The sequence below is a fragment of the Leiobunum rupestre genome, chromosome 1 (assembly GCF_980474605.1).
Source record: "Leiobunum rupestre chromosome 1, qqLeiRupe1.1.hap1, whole genome shotgun sequence".
Lineage (NCBI taxonomy): Eukaryota > Metazoa > Arthropoda > Arachnida > Opiliones > Sclerosomatidae > Leiobunum > Leiobunum rupestre.
In genome coordinates, this window is record NC_143384.1 from 17,490,412 (window position 1) to 17,512,946 (window position 22,535).

Genomic DNA, 22,535 nt, shown 5'->3' on the forward strand with positions numbered 1-22,535 from the left:
CATTAGGACGACACGCGGTTACGGTACTATACGATGGTCAACCAGTTGCTGGTAGCCCCTTTGCTCAAACTGTCACCAAAGGTTGCGATCCTAGCAAGTGCAAGGCTTACGGACCTGGTCTCGAACGTGGCATTGTTAACCAAGTAAACATCTCTTGAATGCAATATTATATTTACAAATTAATGCTCATTGGTTTTTTTTTCAAAGGTTAACTCCTTCACGGTTGAAACTAAAGGTGCTGGTACTGGAGAATTGGGTCTGGCCGTTGAAGGACCTTCAGAAGCCAAAATGACTTACAAAGACAACCGTGATGGTTCCTGTACAGTTGAATATGTTCCTTCGGAAGCTGGTGACTACGATATTGGCATTCTATTTGCTGGAAAGAATATACCAGGTTTGTTTAGTTGGTTAGACCTAACTTGGTTTGTCCTCGAGGTAGTGTCTGGGTTATTTGGACAATAATAACTTGGGTATTCTTGTATCTAGGAAGCCCATTCAAAGTTCCTGTTGACAAAGTAGCCGACGCTTCTAAAGTGACTGCCAGTGGTCCAGGTGTCGACCCTAATCAATGCAGAGCTGGTGTCCCTTTACCATTCACCGTGAATGCCAAAGGATCCGGAAAGGCACCATTGGCTGTTGAAGTTAAAACTGAGAAGGGTAATTGAGATCTTCAATTTCATTCAAATTTCATCTTAAAGGTTAACGTGGCTTTAACGTTTCGCAGGTCCCATTCCTCAAAAGCCAGAAATTAAGGATAAAAACGATGGTACTTATGACGTCTCTTACATTGGACCTCCGGAGGGAAGCCAGTGTAATGTAAAGGTCACTTACGGTGGTAAAGACATCAAGGGCAGGTAAAATATTCTGGGGAAAAATTATTTGTTTAGTTTGGAAATACAATGCCTCAATGATGATTCTTTCACACAGCCCTTTCCAAATGAAAGTGAAACCCACTTGCGAACCCAATAAGGTTAAACTGAGCGGTCCCGGAGTCAGCAACAAGGGCATTCCCGCTAGTATCCCCGCCGAATTTACCATCGACGCCAAAGAAGCTGGTCATGGAACTCCTGAAGTTGACGTTAAGGTGAGAACGACATTTTCATGATATGTAATAGACTAGTTACACATTTGTCATGAAGGAAGATCCTTTCACAGGGATAAAAACATAAAGTCATAAACGGTCAATTTTTAAATACCCGAAATCGTACAAGATGGCGCCTCTAGTTTTAAACGTAGAATTTTTCAATTATTTTTAATATTATTAAATATTAATAAATTATATTTATGCTTTAAATAGATTAAAATATAGTTTTTACATAAAACATACTTTATATAGTGTGAGGAGTAATCGATGCTTACCCGCCAAAAGGTTTCAACTTGGCGCCATCTAGTATACATAAAAGCATTAAAACCGAACCTCTAATGGGCGATTTAGATCTTCAAAACTTTTATCTCGAAAATATAATCAAAAATAACTACTTTAAACTGGCGAACTCGACTTTGAGCATGGTAATCTCGACCTTCAAAAAATGAATTTGTTCCAAATTGGTTTTCTCTTTTGTTTTAAGTAAATATTTTGAGTTTTGTAAATAATTGTCATTTAGGGCCCTGATGGAAGCCCGGTAAAGGCGAAGATAACTCCCAACAATGATGGAACCTTCAAAGTGTCTTACGTTCCGGAAGATGTTGGCAAACACGTTGTCTCGGTGAAGTACGGCGGTAAAGAAGTTCCTAATTCACCCGTTACCGTCAACAGCGTCCCTACCGGAAAAGCGGACAAATGTAAAATTACTGGTAAGTTCCAAAATGTTAATTTCGTTACTCAGTGGCGTAGACAGAACGTCATCAAGGAGCGGTCTTTGGTACCAAGGGGCAGAAAGGGGAAAGATAATACGCGTAAAGGCTGAGGGGCGTGGCAGAGAGGGATAAAGATAACACAAGACGAATGGGCGTGGCAGAAAGAGGAAATATTATATGCGACAATGGTGATGGGCGTGGCAGATATGGCGAAAACTGATACGTGAATATACCGAGGAAAGATTACAGGGGGAAATATTATACGTGCAGATATCGAGGGCGTAGCAGAAAGGAGGAAAGATCAGACTCGAAAGGGCTGAGGGGCGTGGCAGAGAGAGATAAAGATAACAGGAGATGAAGGGGCGTGGCAGAAAGGGGAGATTTTTCGCGAAAATTGTGAATAGCGTGGCAGATATGGAGAACACTTATATGTGAAAATACCGAGGGCGTGGCAGAGAGGGGGAAGCTCATACGCGAATGGCTGAGGGGCGTGGCAGAGAGGGATAACGATAACATGAGATGAAGGGGCGTGGCAGAAAATGGAAGAGATCGCGGTAGGAAAGACGGAAGGGTGTGTTTTTCTCCCGGGGCATTACGAAGGGAACCTGGTACTGCGTATTCTCTGTTCAACATTCTTGGTTGATCGTACAAGTCTAGAGCGACTTCTGGGAAATAATATATTATTGGAAAAATACCCGAATCGAAGCGGTTAAAATTGGAGGAATCTTGTCTAAAAGCCAATAATCGTAAAGTGTGTGAGAGTAAACGACTTTGTTTTTCGGGCGTGGGCGAAAAGACAAAAGAGCTGTTAGCTTCCCGTCATTGTATTTGGCATTCTAGAGTGACGACGTCCTTAGTTTGTTGACAGACTTTTTCGTGGTGCCCTGTTCCGACTCTTTTCTCTCGATCAAATTTCACTTCCTGGTTTTGTCTGATGTGAGATTGATTGGCGAGCAAGGACGAACAAAATAATTTCCTTTTTCTGTCATTGTTTTCGTTTCCTAGTGTTTTTCAAATTGTATTGAGGAATTAGGACTGGGGTGATGTCTTTGTGTTGTCCCAATTTTGCTTTGGCAATTTGATTACGTGTAGAGGGATATGTCAATCACGAATAAAGGTGACACCAGACAAGGATCTAAAAGACACTCGCGTGTTGCTCCTTGAGACTTATAAATAAATTATATGTTTTTTACAACCCTTCTTTGTCGATTTGGGGTGTTTGAATCGAGGGGCAGATCACTCCTCTTTCAGGTTCATACTTAATCGAATTTAATCCGATTAAATGTATTAAATCGTGTTAATCGCGTTTAAATTTTTAATACGATTTAATCTGTTAATGTCGATTTAGTCTTTTTAATCTTGATTTAATCACGATCTAATCTTTCAATTGCGATTTAATCACGATCTAATTTTTTAATCGCGTTTTAATCGACTTAATCGTGATTAAATAGATTTAATCACAATCAATTATTATTAATATTTATTTTTTAATCGTGATTTATTCAGATAAATAGCGATTTAATCTGCTTAATCGCGGTTTAATAATCTTAATCGCGGTTTAATCATCTTAATCGCGGTTTAATCATCTTAATCGCGGTTTAATCATCTTAATCGCGGTTTAATCATCTTAATCGCGGTTTAATCATTTTAATCGCGATTTAATCATCTTAATCATTATTTTATCATCTGAATCATTATTTAATCGGCTTTATCACTAACTTGATTTAATCGTTATTTAATCCATATAATTATATTAATCATGATTTAAATCATGCAAACTTAATCATCGAAGTGAACTGCCTCTCGGTTTGAACCCCTAAAAGCCCCCTTATGCTATCCATTGAGAGAGTATTTGAACACTTCTGCTACCTGGCACACCATGAATAAAATTTACATACAACCTTAAAGAGACATTTCGGGCCCTGGGCCAAATTATGTTATCGGACTGATATTTTCAAGAGGGTGCCCTAAATATCATGCTTGTGGGCCCTATTTCGTCGAACCATGAGGATTTTGCACCCTGTCTCCCTCTGCATGGCCCGGGGGGAAGGCAAGTGGCCCCTCTGGTCCAAGTATGTTCTAACGATAATAGTGAGTGTAGGGAGCTGTTGGCTCGCGTGGCATGAAGGGCTTGCCACCTCCTTCCTACGCATTGTAACCCGGCCACCTGAATTAATGGCTTCAAAAGTCGCTAGATGACTTTGGTGGTGCCTTGGGTATTAGCCTAGCTTATTATAGTAATAGTAAGTGTAGGGAGCCGTTGACTCGCGTGGAATGAAGGGCTTGCCACCACCCTCCTACGCATTGTAACCCGGCCACCTGAATTAATGGCTTTTAAAAGTCGCTTGATGAATTGGGCCTATGGTGGTGCCAAGGGTATTAACCTAGCTTATTATAGTAATAGTAAGTGTAGGGAGCCTTTGACTCGCGTGGCATGAAGGGCTTGCCACCACCCTCCAACGCATTGTAACCCGGCTACCTGAATTAATGGCTTTAAAAGTCGCTAGATGACTTAGGCCTAAGTTCGTGCCTTGGGTATTAGACTAGTTGATTATTATTGTTACATGTATATAATATATATAATATATTATTATATATAATAATATATATAATATACAACTCCGATTCTGTGGTGGCGAATAGTTCGAGTCGGAGTAAAAACGTATTTCCAAAATGGCTGCCTGTGGTCTTTTTATCGGATAAATTCTGGCTAGCAGACGCTAAAATCCGATTTACTCTCTTGACACCTCCTTTCCAGAAGGAGTAAAAAGAGTAGCCCTAATACTCCGGAACAAGCGAATAGTTTATGGGCCGGAGTAATTATCGTCCCCGGAACAGGCGAATAAAACGTTTTAGGTTAAAGAACACGCTAAAAGAAACCTCTAATATGACCAATACGAAATATACTTTAAACCAAGAACTTATTTCGTTTACGAGTCCTAGTCAAAACTGGGCGAGAATGTTAGTGTCGAAAAAAAAGGTTCGGTCAGAAAATTAGCATTAAAACCGTAGGAAGGGTCATATTTACGGGTTTAACATTTCAACAAAACTTAAAGCTAAAAAAACCCGTAGATGGCGCTAAATACTTTGGCGTATTACGAAACCACGAAAATATTGAACGATTGAAACGGTCTTGTTTAAAGGGTTTCCGGCATATCCCACGAAGGGGAAAATTATCATGAAAACTTATGGTGCTAACGACGGCTTGTGACATTTCAGAGGGTATCCAAGAGAAGTTGGCCATCGGCGAAGAGTATTGCATAACCGTCAACGCCGACCAAGCGGGACAAGGCGCGGTCACTTGCAAAATCACCAGCAAGACGGGCAAGTCCACCTCCGACCTGAACATCGAAGTGGAGGACAATGGCGATGGTACCTTCTCCATCTACTACAGGGTCAAGGACGCCGGAGACTACTCCCTCAACGTCAAATTCGGAGGACAACCCGTTCCCGGTGGCACGTACTCCTTCAGCGTGAGTACCCTCTATTCTTTATACCTGAAGTATAACTCAGGATGACCACACGGTAATTAGTCCATGCGCTACCTGAGAGCAAAAGTCAAGTAAGTCGAGATACGTGACTATTGAAAGAAATTCAAAATAAGAATCCTTGAGTATTTTTAAATTAAGGTGACCTGAATTAATGACTATAAATGTCGCTAGATGACTTAGGCCTAAGGTGGTGCCTTGGATATTAGCCTAGCTGATTATTATTATTCTTATTATTATTATTAATTTGCAACATACATTTTCACTCTATTTTTATCAATTTTCATTATTAGATTATCAAATAGGGTTTTCAGACTTGCTCGACTCTTGATCTAAGGTAGCGCGTGACTGTTCCTATATTTCCTATTTTTATTACAATTTTAGAAAAAAAGGTTTGTTTATTGAACTTAAAATCCAAAATTAATCGTTTAGTCAAGTCTAAAGTAAGTTTTGTATCGTGGGGTATCTCACACTACCACCAAATATCACTGTTTGGTTAAATCTATTGGAGTGAAATTGGAAGCTCTCTTAGAACTTTACAACAGCTTTAAAATGTACTAGTCAGCGCCACGGGTGGCAGAAAAATAACACCATCAAATATCAGGTGTTATATTCCCTTTAAACGCTCTTACCGGAATGATTGTAAAGGTAGAATATAGGCTATACACCGGGTCAGCGCCACGGGTGGCAAAAAAATAACAAATCAAATATCAGGTGTTATATTCCCTTTAAACGCTCTTACCGGAATTATTGAAAAGATACAATATAGGCTATACACCAGGTCAGCGCCATGGGTGGCAGAAAAATCACACCATCAAATATCAGGTGTTATATTCCCTTTAAACGCTCTTACCGCAATGATTAAAAAGATACAATATAGGCTAAACTACGGGTCAGCGCCACGAGTGGCAGAAAAATAACAAATAAAATATTAGGTGTTATATTCTATTTAAACACTCTTAACAAGTGGTAAATTATGTTATGTTATAAAATGGGAAAAGTGTTAAATAATATATTTCCTTGAATTATTTACAGTATTTAAAACTTAAACCTACATTTATGAAGATAAAACCTTTAATATTTAAAATATTTATCACTATTTACCAATATTAAAAAAAACTGGTATGTTTGGAACACTTAAACGAAATAAATGATTCAATATAGGCTTAAACTAGGGATACCCCGATATATCGGCCTATTTTTCTAATATTGGTATCGGGAAATATTGCCTTAAACGAAGCCGATATTGGCCGATACCGGTATTAGAAAAATATTTTCAGAAAAAAACATTTACAAATAAGAAAATTATCGATTAACTAACTAATGATAATATTTTTTTTGATTGGCCGCGCCACGTACGTCCGACTTGAGAAGCTAGATCATACTTTTTTTTAGACCGGGGATTACGAGTGTAAACAAATAAAAAACAACGATATTCGACTTGTGATAGATAATATGTATCACGTAAAATTCACATTCGGATATGCTCTTGCAAACTTTTTTTCATGAAAAATTAGAATAAAATGGTATGACAGTGCACTGAACCGTCTGTGACAATGATTTTATCATATACACTGTGTTTTGATAGATTACTTTGTTAATATCGGCCGATATTACCGCCGATATCGTTGCATCCCTAGCTTAAGCCATCGCCAATGTAAACTCGGTAATTAAACTCTTAGAAAATCGCTACAATTTAGAAAACTTTATCGAATTTAGTAACAGTAGCGGCGCTAAGGTTTTTTCACAGGTGGGCTAATTATTTTGGGGCCCCTAAGAATTTCGTGGCCCTTACAACTTAAGTGACCCCTTATAAAGGACATCGCACTTCTTCTATGGGATTTGGCTTTCGAACGATTTTTTTTCAAATTGAACATATTGTTGGGCTTGATCAAAGGAGCAAAATTGTTTATTGCCATTTTTTCCTAGCTCCTATAGTTTAGCCAGTAGCAGCGGTTAAAAGTGGACGAAACTTAGTGTAGTCTATTTGTTAAAAGAAGTCTCGGCCCATCGGTTAGCGCTCTATGTTTGGGCTTCGCTAGTCCGGGCTCACTATCAATAGAGGTTTCTTGCCGAAATTCCGGGTGCTTCCCAAAACCGAGCGTCGTATTTGGTTTCGTTCTGTTCGTACGACTTTCTGATCGCACGATGAACGAACTCAGTAGATAAATAGTCAAGTATTGAGTCTTAACTGTCGTGTGACCGTGACTTTAACCGAGTATGTGCTGTATCGATAAATAAGTGTTTGATCTGTTGTTGAGTGACTGTTCCTTACCTATGAGCGAGTGTTGAATGTGGGATTCAACGAAACGGTTAATCATATATATTCTGATTTCTTTAGTATTTCTTTTATTTTATTATTGCTCATAAAATATTGAATATTAAATAATTCCACGTACGAAAATTCATCGAATAATAAGTTCCGAGAAAAGAAATAATGAAGTAGAGGTGTAAAAATCTTGGCAAGAAAACTCTATTGACAGTGAGCCCGGACTAGCGACGCGCGAGCGTAGAGCGCTATAAGTCAGTTGCAGGCTAAGAAAGACAAAATATATAGTACATTCGGCGCAAGGATACCTCAGACCAGTTCCGGCCAGTCGACCGCGCGTAATTTAAATTTGACCACTTTACGGTCAATTTCAAATTTCGTGAGTTTCATAATTTTGTCGCGCCATCTAGGAACCGAAATTAGAATCTATTTTTTAATTTCATGTTGTCATGAGTTTAATTACTGAATGCAGCTAAAGAAAATTCGATAATTGAAGCTCCAAATATTTTAAATAGCCCAAGAGGTTACTATAAAAAGCATGATAAAGGTTTATTGTTAACAAGTAAAGAGAAAAATATAATTTTAAACGTCTATAGCTCATTAAGACAACGTTACCCCCAAGAAAGCGTGGTAACTATTTTAAAAGAAACTGCCGATTTAACTTTTAAGACGTAGAAATAAATTTACAAAATTAAATAATTATACATACTATTTTAAATTTAAGAATGATAGGAATGCCTTATCTTTTAAATTTGCTCGCCACCACAATTATGAAATTAAAAAATAAAGATTCCAATTTCGGTCTCTAGATGGCGCCAAAAGACGACAAAAAGAGCAAAATTCGAATTTGACCGTAAAATGGCCAAATTCAAATTTCGCGCCGTGGAATGACCGGAAACGGTCTGAGGCATCCTTGAGCCGATTGTACTATATATTTTGTCTTTCTTAGCCTGCAACTCACTATAACCGATGGGCCGTGACTCCTTTTAACAAATAGACTATACTAAGTTTTGTCCACTTTTGACCGCTGATACTGGACAAACTATAAGAGCTAGGGAAAAATGGCAAGATACAATTTTTCTCCTTTGATCAAGCTTAGCAACATGTTTCATTTTGAAAAAAAATCTGTCGAAAGCCAAATCCCATAGAAGAAGTGCGATGTCCTTTTCCAGGAAGCGAGAAGAGCAAGGTCGTTTTTTTTACAGTCCGTGGGTAAATTATAGGCCTTCTTGTTTAGATGTATCGGCGCGTCACTCGTGACGTAAAAGTGACGTTTCACTATAATAGCCAATAGACGCTAGCATCTAGGAGCAACAAACACAACACAACACACAAGGAGAACGCAACCCGTCAAAAGTCGTGGATTTTCTTGCGTACGTTTTTCATTGGCTAGACGCTTTAGCGCCCGCGGCCGTCGGGAGGGGGAAATTCAGAAATTTTCTCCCCTCCCGCCCGTAAAACGTTCAGCGTAAAGGCTCGTGACGCTCGTCCAATGAAATTCGTACACAACCCTTCGTTAGCGTGTTTAAAGGCTAGCTGCGTTCTCCTTGGGTTTGTTGCTCCTAGCTAGCATAGACTCTTCTTCAACTTGTTAAAAAGTTCCACGATATTTTAGCGTAAACGTGCTCGAGCGATTTCGCGCGTGCTCCTTGAATTAAAAAAAAATGCGCGAGCCTTTTACGCTAAAATATTAAAGAGCGCGTGGAACATTTTAACAAGTTGAACAAGACACGAATTAAAATTCGACGAGTCGCCCTTTTTATAAAGATCTAACCTTCAAAACTGAACTCCTACGTATCTCGTGACGAAAGCGATACATTAAAACAAGTTCGGCAAGCGTAATGAAATAAATTGTTAAAAAGGGCCGCAATTCTATATGCTTAGATAAAATAGACGCTAAAAGAAATTATTCGCTCCAAAATAAAAACCGTCAAAAGGAAGGGTTTTTAAATTAAAAACGCGTGAATCTCGATGATATCATATCGCCCATTTTTTCGTCGCACGTGTAATTATTTATTCTGATAATAAAATAGAATCACGTGGGCTTAGCAATATTTATCTGCATTTGTCTTGGCCAATAAGATTATCCCTTCCGAGCAAGCACGCGCCAATTTACACAATGAACCGATGAAGATTTTCAAATCAATTTCTTTTAAGATCTATTGTTAAAGAAAATGATAAAACTTCGTTAAATTTTCATATATATTTAACGAAGTTTTATCAATTTCTTTAACAATTTCAATCATAATGACTTTATAGAAAGATTTGTTTTTCCAGAAAAACGTTTCTTGGCAATAAAACAAATTTCTAGACACAAAGAAAATTCATAAATTCAAATATGTGTGACCTCTTAATTATAAATATGTGGCCCTTTGAATATAAATATGTGGCCCCTCTCAGAAATGCAGGCGGGGCTAAAGCCCACGTCAGTCCACCCTTAGCGCCGCTACCGTTTAGTAAGAGATGAAAACAATGTATTGGCGGAAAAGCGCGTCGAATTTGAAAGAAAGAGTAGCTAAATTAGAGACAGTGGGTTAATTGGGAAAGAATGGAATTTCAAGTCAAGAATTCTCTCGCCTAAAATCCGGAATGAAACTTTGCATTTAATCTTCTCCTCTAACTAAGGATACCTCCCTCCCCTCCACAACCCAGGTGACAGGGCCGTCCTCCCACTTTCTCATATACCTTAATTGCTTATCTACGAAGACAGCGTTTGGACAAACATCACTAAATCAGATAAACGCTGAAGCGGTAAAAAGGTTTCCCATCCAATGTGTGTTTTTTTTTGGTTTTATACCACGGTAATGAAAAAAATAAACCTCTGTACCCGAAAGACAAATTTATCTTACCTTGCTCTTATTAAACTTGGCAAAGACAAAGAACACGGCAACTGCTTTTTTGCAAGGGAGGGGGTTTGATCTAGGGAGGTTTACTCGTCCCAGGCAAAGTCTGGAACTAAAGAACAGTTTATATATTGCCTAGTTTATGTCGCCTTACAGCGAATAATGCTTGTCTACGCTAAAAAAAATATTATTTAGTTTTTAAGGCTGCTATGTTGCCTCCTTGGGGAGTTTCTGTTGAGTTTTAGCCGGTTTTTACCGCGAAATGACGGGAAATGCCAAGAACTATCGGGTTAGAACGAATTTATGAAAGTCACACTTACGCCTTTTTGGCTATTATTAGAAGGTTTTTCGTAGAAAGGAAATATATCAAATTTTGCGCGCTGCCGGGAAAATACGCTGTTTTTTATATCATTTTTAAAAGTTTTATTCTAACTTTCTTATAGAGAGAGAGACCATAGACTAAGAAAGGTGTACTATCCCTGTAAATTAACTTCTCCCTGAACACCGGTGTAGCGCGTGTCGAACACTTCTACAGGCGCTCAGTAGACCAAATTTTTATTTACTGAGATTAGGATCACGGGCGTTGGTACACTTATAAATTCAACTGTAAACCGGCGACTTTTTACCGGAAATGAGTGATAATATCCTTGCGCTATCTGTGCTAGAATGTGCATTTTTATATGAAAGATATTTGAGCGTAAATGTCAAGGAATTGGAAAATGGTCCTCAATTTCAGGGGAAGGTCAGGGAATTAGTAAAAAGGTTTGGGAAAAAAGCCAGGGAATTTAATTTTGCTTGCAAATGGAAAACGTTTATTAAAATAGAGATAAAATTTGCCAAATTTTGACTTAAAGCAAGTTCGAATGTCGAGTCAAGCCACAATTTACCTGGAAATAGTATTGCGCTATAGTAGCTTTTAATTAGTTTCTATAGATACCAATAGATGCGAAGCACATGCTAGGAGCATATTTTCTCACTTTTTTTTTACTTTTTCTTAAAGAGCCGAGACTCGATTTAAAATAAGTCAGGGAAAATCTCTTTAAAGGGAGTATAACCCCTCATGTTTGGTAGGGTGCGTTTAGACTATACCGACTAGCTTCTACAAGCCTTCCTACTACTTCCTTGCCCCCCCCCCCGGCTAGGAAGGCTTGTGGAAGCTAGTCGGTATAGTCTAAGCGCACACCCCACCAAACAAATGGGGTTATACCCCCTTTAAGCTGAAAAATTTGTAGATGCCTAAAACTTGAAACCTAACCTAATACAGGGTAAGCACAGTTCCTATATTTCCTATTTTTATTATAATTTAACGTCCTTCTTTTATGCACCTATAATTCCATTAAATTTACAATAATACGGATCCTATATTTTTACTCAAAAGTCTGAAGAAATTAACGGTACTTCGTGCTTTGATTTTAAAGTTCGATAGAAGGTGCTCAAAAACAGCCAGCCTTTTACTTAAGTACTAATTTCATTGGCTTTTACTACTGCAGGCTAGTGTTTTAAAATGAAAATTTAATTACTTTAATACATTTATCTATTCACAAAATCTCTGATGTTTTTATATTTAATGTAATATTACTATGTAACCAAAGTTCGTTTAAAAGAATGTTTTATTTTTATTAAAATTATTCCTATAATTTCTTACAAATTCACCTGAACTGTCCTATAATTCCCTACAAATTCACCTAAATGGTCCTATAATTCCCTACAAATTCACCTAAATGGTCCTATAATTCCCTACAAATTCACCTAAACGGTCCTATAATTCCCTACAAATTCACCTGAACGGTCCTATAATTCCCTACAAATTCACCTGAACGGTCCTATAATTCCCTACAAATTCACCTAAACGGTCCTATAATTCCCTACAAATTCACCTGAACGGTCCTATAATTCCCTACCAATTCACCTGAACGGTCCTATAATTCCCTACAAACCAAAATTGTAGTTAATGCCTGGCAGCTACCTTTTAACGAATTGTGGCGGGATATAGCTCGGGTTAACATAAAAATTAACATTAACCCTAATTAGAATAGCTAAATTCGGCGAATACTAACCCTAACACCCGACTGAAAAAACATTAGTGTTCTAAAATTGCCTTTCTACGGACCAACTTAATATTTCCACGAAATAAATAAATTTAAATTAATTTGAGGGAAACTCTGCAGTTGAAAACTTAACAACAACATTTATTGACCGGAAACAAGCTCCTTATTTGGTCACCCCAACTAGACCAGAAACAAACAAGAAAAAAATTGATACAATAAAGGTTAAAGATTTTACATAATATTGTTAACAGTTACAAATTAATACACTACATCATAGTTTAGCAGTTTTTTTATTTTTTTTATTTTTATATAATTATATAATTTAGTATCATAATTTTACCTAAAACAAATATGTTTTAATTTTTAAAGACTTAATCTATATATTAATTTAATAGTTGGTTAAAGCATGACTGATACTTCATGGTATTTTTAATATTATTAAAAATACCATGAAGTATCAGTCATGCTTTAACCAACTATTAAATTAATATTTTAAACCATGGTAATTAAAAGTTTTAACTTATACGATTAATCTATATATATATATATATATATATATATATATATAATGAATTTATTAAATTTAAGCTAATAATCATATAGAAGTTTTTTTTTTAAACCTAGTTTGGTACTTTTTCAAAAATACTTTATAAAAATTTATTTAAATCAATGATTTTTTTGAAAAAAATCGTTGATTTAAATAAAGTTGATTTAAATCAGCCAACCCTGCACTACATCATGATTAAATTGACTAAAAATTAAGAAAAATTACGACTCTTCGCGAAACATTCAACACGAATAAACTACCCTCCAATTTCCTTCAAAAAAAAACTCCATATTTTAACTCTCCCATAAATTGTTTACAATTTATTCAAATGTGGAGGCATTTTGGCGGCGTCGGTTTTTGAGTCAGCCTCCGCCCGCGCGTTATGAAAAGTTCCACTATTAATAGCCAGTTTAGAAAGAGATTCCTTTTATATAAATAAAACACTGGTAAAAGAAGTCGTCTTGGAGGAAAAAATTGAAAACGGCGCGTGATCGTTTGACAGTACTATGCCATCAGCGGAAAATCATTTTTTTTACCCATTTCTTTCCGCGCGTGTACCGCGGCCTAAGTCTATAAGTTGTTCCTTTAAAACTTAAATCCGTTCGTCGCGATTCCCTAGAAGTATAAAAAGTCGCGAATAACGTATAGTCGCGTCTAAAAATCCCCACCTTCCTCCTCCACTTGTCCGCGGTGTCTTCGGGAGTTCTACGTTACGGAAGATCCGGGGCCTTTGCCTATGGCGGGATCATCCCAGCTCCATTTTAGGACGACGAGTTGGGGGGGCGCCAAGGGGCGCCAATCCGGAGCTGCGCCCCAACATGGGGGTGGGAAGCCAAGAATTTTTCAAAATTTGGGTAGGGTGAAAAAACCCCTCCCTTCCATCGTCCCGGGAGGGTTTTCCGCCGTTTCTCTGCCTTTTGCCACCGTTCCATGGGTGTCAGTTGTCGGGACTCTAAATTTCGCTCACTCTCAGACCCCGGTTCCGCCGCCAGTCTGTGAAAATCTCCCCAATTTTTGTTACCAATCATTCCGTTCGAAAAATTTAATTTCGCTCCACTTTCGTTTGGTGTGATTTTTATCCAATATTTTCGCTTTCCCGGAGTTAACTGTAGTTGATCATTGCAGATATTTAATCCTCAGTAAGTATTTTATTGATATTATTTTTTAATATTGTTTTCTCAAATTAAATGTTTTTTTTTTTCCTTGTGATTTATACTCGCCATTTGATAAAATTTAAAAAAAAAACGTTTAATTTTCCCCGTGTTGTTCAAATTGGTTCGGAATTGATCGTTTTTATATAGTGTCTATAATTAGAATACCCGAAACACTAACTCGCTCCTGGTTTGTTAATCACGATAGAGAGCCTAAGAGAGAGCTTATCAGTTTCTGCCAATCTCGTGTTTCTATCCTTAGATCTGTCCCGGAAAGAAACTACTGGAACTAGCTTAGAGAGTTCTCGACATTGTGGACAACTTAAATTTTTGAGGGCCCCCCCCTTGTGACGTTTCGCGAAATATCCGTTTTTCCCTCGGCGGGTTTGGCGTCCATGTAGAGGTTTTGCTTCGTGCCATCCAAAATAGCATCTTTTCCGCTCTAGAACGTCTTTTTTACCCCCCTTTCCCCCCACAACCTCCGTTTTTCTTGACTTTTCTGGCACCTATATTTATGAGACAAAATTCACGTAAAATGAATGTGTTTTCGTACTATTTCGTGTCTTTTTTGACCAAAATTTATGTTTTATATTTATTCTTTTCGTTTCCGGTCAGTCGTCTAGTGGTATAGCTATTTTTTTAAACTATTTCGTAAAAACGTATGAGAAATTTTAAAAGAATTGCGATTAAAATCAATAGTATAGATTCAATTTTGAAATTATAGTTAAAGCAATATAAAAAATTTAGCGTAATCGAACAGGTTGCTCAATTTAATTAGTCGTAATCAACCATATTTTGTTTAAAAACTAATTAAATAGTTAAATTATAATTTAATTATAAGAAAACATAATAATATCGGCTGGTAGCTAAAATTAATTAAAGCTGTATTCAACCAAATTTCGTAAAACAAAATTAATCAACCAAATTTTGTAAAAAATATTAATCAACCAAATTTCGTAAATCAATTAAATTTCGTAAAGAATTAATCAACCAAGTTTCGTAAATCAATCAAATTTCGTTAAGAATTAATCCATCAAATTTCGTAAAGAATTAATCAACCAAGTTTAGTAAATCAATCAAATTTCGTAAAGAATTAATCAATCAAATTTCGTAAAGAATTAATCAATCAAATTTCGTAAAGAATCAATCAAATTTCGTTAAAAGAATTAATCAATGAAATTTCTTAAAACAAAATGAACCAACCACATTTCTTTAAAAAAATTATTGAATCAAATTTCTTTAAAAAAATAATCAATAAAAGATTTAATCACGTGCCAACATAATAATATCCGTGGCTAACGATAGCTTATTTTATTCAACATGGGTCCAATTTCTCAATCAAATTCTTCAAAGCGTCTCTCTTTCTACTTAAAATAGCGAAACGTCCCTAAACAATGGCCCTCTGTTTGTCAACTCGAAACCATTCGGAAGCCGATAAACATTCTGTCGAAGCAGCCAAACCGAAACAGAATGGCTTGATTGAAATTAGTAACACGCGTAGTTAAAGGCGGCATTTCGAGAGTCAACTCTTCAATTGTTTCCCCTCCGAACAATACAAAAAAACTCCATTCGTTTTTTTCTCGCCTTCTTAAACCGACTCTGTGACAGTGATGGGCACCACTCCTCTAATTGTGAGCGCTCTCGTTATTATGAGCGAAATTGAGCGGCAAAACGGTTTTTTTTAAAGAGCGCGAAACGAAAATGAGAGGAGCGCTTATTTTACCGCTCAAAAAAGAGCGAAAAGAGAGGAGCTATTATTTTACCGCTCAAAAAAGAGCGAAAAGAGAGGAGCTATTATTTTACCGCTCAAAAAAGAGCGAAAAGAGAGGAGCTATTATTTTACCGCTCTAATAAGAGCGAAAAGAGAGGAGCGCTTATTTTACCACTCCAAAAAGAGCGGAAAGAGAGGAGCTAATATTTTACCGTTCTAATAAGAGCGAAAAGAGAGGAGCGCCGATTTTACCACTCCAAAAAGAGCGAAAAGAGAGGAGCTAATATTTTACCGCTCTAATAAGAGCGAAAAGAGAGGAGCGCCGATTTTACCGCTCAAAAAAGAGCGAAAAGAGTAGCTATTATTTTACCGCTCTAATAAGAGCGAAAAGAGAGGAGCTAATATTTTACCGCTCTAATAAGAGCGAAAAGAGAGGAGCGCTTATTTTACCGCTCTAAAAAGAGCGAAAAGAGAGGAGCGCCTATTCTACCGCTCAAAAATGCGTGAGCGGTGAGTGAGCTGAGCCGCTCTTTGACGAAAATGCCCCGTGATGAGTTCCCTCTGTTGTCTTTCCGTCACTTCAAAGTGTCTTTAAGCGTTTAACCTTTTATTTGAGTGGCATCGTGGCTTTCCCTAGGCTCCCCTGGGATTCGCACGAAATATAAACCAGTTATCGATGACAACCTCTCAGCAGTAGCTCTCGACGCCTGATAAAGGAAGGATTTAAGAGAGCGCTTTATCGCCGCGCCAGTGATAGGTCTTCTTTTGTAATTCTATTTTAAGATTATTCTCAGTGGGGATGAATCGGCGGGGAAAAAACCCACCACCTTAACATTTCGCTTAGCGGAAACTATGTTGGCACATTTAAACGTTTCCGGAGATGGTTTGTGTTCAGATAATTTTAAATTACAACGAGCCCCTCTAATGAATAAGACTTATAAAACAATGTGATTTTTGGTCGCCCGTTTAGATAATAGTGTGAATGTCAGCCAAAAATTTTAATTATCTTTGTTAAGTCGAGCTATTTCAAGAATTTCGAGGGTTTTTGTAAAATATTATATCCCTTATCGGGAAAATAACGTTCTTCATGAAGGAATCAAATTATGAACTTAGTTTATCATTAAATAGTAGGCGGTTTGGAAAATATAATTGTGGGGTCACGTGAGAAATTTTACTATGAAATGACTCACAAGGAGACGACCCGAGGTGATAATCACCGATTTTGTTCAAACTCGGGTATAGAGTACACCTCCATATACCTTAAAAAATCTGCAAGGGAAAAGTTGCGACGGACTTTCGTTTTGCCATGGCAACCGAAAACGTTTTTGACAAAATGATTTGGGATTTTTCCATTAAAAATAACATGGGAATCTGAAGGATGATTTGAAAATTTCAAAAACGTTAAAAAAATTTAATTGATTTTAAAAAATAAATTTAATCAAGTTTAAATGCAATTTCGTCAATTGGGGGACCCTTAAAATCCTTCAGATTCCCATGTTATTTTCAATGGAAATAATTCCAAATCATGTTGTCAGAAACGTTTTCGGTTGCCATGGCAAAACGAAATCCCGTCGCAACTTTTCCCTTGCAGGTTTTTAAAGGTACATGGAGGTGTACACTATACCCCAGTTTGAACAAAATCGGTGATTATCACCTCAGGTCGTCTCCTTGTCAGTTGTCAGTTTGAAGAACATTTGCAAACTTACAAATATTGGGCTAAAACGTGGTCCGTAGAACTATGGAAAATATATCTGTATTTTAAGCTCATTCCCCCTTAAAAAATCAGATCAGGTCGCACATTGTTCCAGCTAGGATCAACAAACACAGCACCCCCCGGTGCAGCTCCCAGGTTCCAGAGACCCCAAATGTTGGAATAAATTCCACAAAACTAATTGCATTTTTTTTACATATTATGGTTCAGTACACATCCGTTCTTATATTATAATAAATCGTAAGCACCGCGACCCCTGGCGACGGAACCAGCTGCCGTGAAGGAATATCGATAATGGATTACTACACCATCAGATTAGCCAATTTTGACCTTTTCAGCTTTCTAAGTATATTCAAACATCCCTGCACAGACGAGTGAAAAACTCGTTTTAGGCCATTTTCAAAAACGTTCAAGCGTCATTTGTAACTTTTATCAACAATTTCAAAAACACTGCCCCTAATTTGAATTCCATTTACTAAATTTTTTTGATCTATATTAATTTCAAATAAACGTATTTAAAAAAAATCAAATCATAATACCCGTAAAACGTTAAAATTTGGGATAGAAATTTTAAGGATAATCATACGACTTTATTTTGGTTATAATAGTAAGCAATTATTGAATAAACTATCACAGCACGGAAATAAAGATAGTGATAAAAATAAAAATTTTAATAACGGATATTTTTTTGAAACTTGGTTCTCGGTTTCGTGTTGTTATGTAAAAACGAATCACAAATGGATTTAAATTCCAAAAGAAAATATAATAATTTTTATAAAAATGAATTTAGTTTTTGATTCGAATAAATGCCCTTCAAGACGACAGAGAAAACACCATAGTAACCCACGAAAATATCTCCATTTTAAATAATCTAAAATTAGAAGTTCTTTCGGAACTAGAAAATTAATATTATCACAAAATATAGTTTTGTAACATTACGTGAAATTAAAATTTTATTCTATAAGAATGATGTTTTAAATAATATAGTTCTGCCATTTAGTATAACTCAAAATTTACTTTCTTTTGTTTTAGATTTCGTCTACCTTTTCTAGCCAAGAAAATTGTACAGTGTGAACGGAAATTTTTTTAACAATGGTTGCAATTTTTCTCTTCACACTATTCAATTTTCTTGCTTACAATTAGTTGGTTTCAGTTAAGTGGCCCAATTAATTGTATAGTGTGAACTGGGCTTAAAACGCGCCTCCCCAATCGACCGCCATTACCTTACAGTCTACGGGGAGGGTGATGGAAAAACCGGTTTTGGGAGGATGAAATTTCTGCGGTAGAGGGCTTGCTCGTTAATTGTCTGTACGATAATGGCGGCGCAGTAAACATTTCTAAAAAGAGTGTATATTTTGAGCCTATTTTTTGGTTATTGATTTAGAATTTTAAAATGAACTTTTTGAAAATTAGCGCGTAGATCAACAAATTTTTGCAAATGAAATTAAAATTAAGGGCAGTGTTCTTAACCTCAAAAAAAGCCGAGTACTCGATGGTGTTCGGTGGGGTGGCGGAGTGGTTAGCGCTTTCGCCTCGCAGCAAGAGGAGCCAGGTTCGATCCCAGCTTGTGGCACTGGTTGAAAACTTGGAACAACTCCTTCTGCGTTGAGTTAAAGGGGTTTTTCCCCGAGTTCTTCGGTTTCCCCTTGATGACTTAGGCCTAAGGATTTGCCTTGGGTATTAGCCTAGCTTATTATAGTAATAGTTAGTGTAAGGAGCTGTTGGCTCGCGTGGTTTGAAGGGCTTGCCACCTCCTTCCTACGCATTGTAACCCGGCCACCTGAATTAATGGCTTTAAAAGTCGCTAGATGACTTGGGTGGTGCCTTGGATATTAGCCTAGCTTATTATAGTAATAGTTAGTGTAAGGAGCTGTTGGCTCGCGTGGTTTGAAGGGCTTGCCACCACCCTCCTACGCCTTGTAACCCGGCCACCTGAATTAATGGCTTTTAAAAGTCGCTTGATGACTTGGGCCTAAGGTGGTGCCTTGGATATTAGCCTAGCTGATTATTATTATTACTCACACAGCCCTAGCGGTATCCCATTGGTTCCTTAAGGCGATGTAACATACGAGCAACAAACACAAGGAGAACGCAGCTAGCCTTTAAACACGCTAAAGCAGTGTTGTGTACAAATTTAATTGGACGAGCCTTTACGCTGAACGTTTTACGGGCGGGGGGGAGACAATTTCCGTATTTTCCCCTTCCGACGGCAACAGGCGCTAAAGCGTCTAACCAATGAAAAATGTACGCGAGAAAATGCACGACATTTTACGGGTTGAGTTCTCCTTGTAAGGGCAGTGCTGTGTTTGTTGCTCCTAGATGGCACTACGTTCGCCAGTGAAGTTACGAGTTCCCCCTCTGGTGCCAGGATTAAATTCAACCAAGATGCCAGTAAATCGTCTCAACAGAAGTCATTCTTTCTTAAGTATAAATAAATACATTCTTGTTAATTATTCGCGACAGAAGTCGCTTAACGTTGTAACCAACCTTTGGGGCGAATTCGTTTCGAGCTTTTGACAAAGTCTTTTATTTAGCGGCAAACTGGCATAAATTCAAAACACGGGGAAAAAGCATAGCGAAATGCAGCCCGTCGTAGTTATATATCTCTTCGAAAACTTAAGCTTGAAGAAACTATTTTTAGGCTCGCCGCGAAAGAGAGAAAACCCTGTGAAAAACGCGTTCACTTTCTAGGTTAAATATTTTACTATCAGACTAATTAAAGAGAGTATTTGAAAAATAAAAATCCACTTTTTGGCTTTAATGCCAAATTTATTGGGATAGCGGGTCCCTAGAATGTTTAAAAGTTACTATTTTCCTTACAGGGTTCGTAAACCAACTCTACAAAATAGATTTGGTCTATTTTCAATAAATCGGGGGAAAATCAACATCGACGTTAATTATTTTTATATTTATGTTTAAAGGTATTTTACCAAATGGTGACACATAATAACGATTAGTTAAGCCCAGTTCACACTATACAATTAATTGGGCCACTTAATTGTAACCAAGTAGTTGTAAGCAAGAAAATTGTACAGTGTGAACAGAAAAAGTTGGAACAAAGGTTACAATTTTTCTGTTCACACTATTCAATTTTACTCCTATAATTTCCTATATATGCATAAAAATTACTCCTATAATTTTCTATATATGACTACAAATTACTCCTATATATAATTACCTATATATACCTAAACATTACTCCTATAATTTCCTATATATACCTAAAAATTACTCCTATAATTTTCTATATATGACTACAAATTACTCCTATATATAATTACCTATATATACCTAAACATTACTCCTATAATTTCCTATATATACCTAAAAATTACTCCTATAATTTTCTATATATGCCTACAAATTACTTCTATATATAATTTCCTATATATACCTAAAAATTACTCCTATAATTTCCTATAAATTTCCTATTTTTCCTCAATATCTGGTCTATACGTTCTGAAATATTGAAGTTTAATTAATTAAATGGTTATAGGACGAATCTATAGTTAATAATGGAACGAAATCAAAATCGTAGGTTGTTTTTGTAAGACTTCGTTGAATAAACACGCTTGTTAAATAAGCACAGCTGTCGTTGGAAATGTTATATTTATTTTCTTTGAGCTACGAGTGGGTTTGCAAAATTTGTAAATTTAGGCTTGACTAGCGTAGAAAGAGCTGTAAGTTACGGATATTTTTCAACGCGTTTAACGTTTTCATCCTAAGAAACTTTTACTTGTAAATCGCTAGTATTTAGAGCTTTTTCAGCCTGCTTAGAAGAGACTGAACATTCAAAATAATATTTCCATATAAGCCACGCGTGTAATTTTAATTTAATCTTCCTTATGAAATAATTTTAAATTCAAACCTCCGAAAGATTTTCCATCGAGCGCTCCATAGAATATCCATTGAAGTCTTCCATAGAATATCCATTGAAGTCTTCCATAGAATATCCATTGAAGTCTTCCATAGAATATCCATTGAAGTCTTCCATAGAATATCCATTGAAGTCTTCAAATAGAATATCCATTGAAGTCTTCAAATAGAATATCCATTGAAGTCTTCAAATAGAATATCCATTGAAGTCTTCAAATAGAATATCCATTGAAGTCTTCAAATAGAATATCCATTGAAGTCTTCAAATAGAATATCCATTGAAGTCTTCAAATAGAATATCCATTGAAGTCTTCAAATAGAATATCCATTGAAGTCTTCAAATAGAATATCCATTGAAGTCTTCCATAGAATATCCATTGAAGTCTTCCATAGAATATCCATTGAAGTCTTCCATAGAATATCCATTGAAGTCTTCAAATAGAATATCCATTGAAGTCTTCAAATAGAATATCCATTGAAGTCTTCAAATAGAATATCCATTGAAGTCTTCAAATAGAATATCCATTGAAGTCTTCAAATAGAATATCCATTGAAGTCTTCAAATAGAATATCCATTGAAGTCTTCAAATAGAATATCCATTGAAGTCTTCCATAGAATATCCATTGAAGTCTTCCATAGAATATCCATTGAAGTCTTCCATAGAATATCCATTGAAGTCTTCCGTCGATTTCCATCCTGCCTGCCGCAGAATATCCATCCAGAATTTCTAAAATTTTTTACTGAAGCCCTTTATAAAATTTTAATTCAAACCCTCTATAGAATTTCTACTGAAGTCCTTTATAAAATTTGAATTCAAATCCTCTATAGAATTTCTATTTAAACCATCCGTAGAATTTCCATAATTCGACAAAATTTCCTCCATAAAAATACCATTTAAGGAGAGGTTTTAAGCGCAAATTAAGCCCCCGATATAATTTCTGGCAGGCCTCGATACATTTAAACGTAAGAAAAAAATATTATAGTGCACAAGAACTGAAAAATTTCAACGCAACCTTTATATTTTGCAATAACACTATTGATACATTTCAAGTTAGAACTCGTTTTTTAAAAGCTAATTAACTTTGTAGGTTAT

At 36.6% G+C, this 22,535-nt stretch overlaps 1 protein-coding gene across 2 annotated transcripts in view; it reads left to right on the forward strand.

Annotated features, from left to right (window-relative positions):
• cher (filamin A protein cher) overlaps positions 1–22,535 on the forward strand; it is a 90,992-nt gene that overhangs the window by 40,096 nt on the left and 28,361 nt on the right. For both annotated transcript variants that reach the window (XM_090175848.1, XM_090175859.1), the window contains exons 15-21: positions 7–143; positions 208–394; positions 487–657; positions 725–854; positions 928–1,084; positions 1,605–1,794; positions 5,017–5,270. In XM_090175848.1, coding sequence (XP_090031974.1) covers positions 7–143; positions 208–394; positions 487–657; positions 725–854; positions 928–1,084; positions 1,605–1,794; positions 5,017–5,270 — 1,226 coding nt within the window. The remainder of the gene's footprint in view (positions 1–6; positions 144–207; positions 395–486; positions 658–724; positions 855–927; positions 1,085–1,604; positions 1,795–5,016; positions 5,271–22,535) is intronic.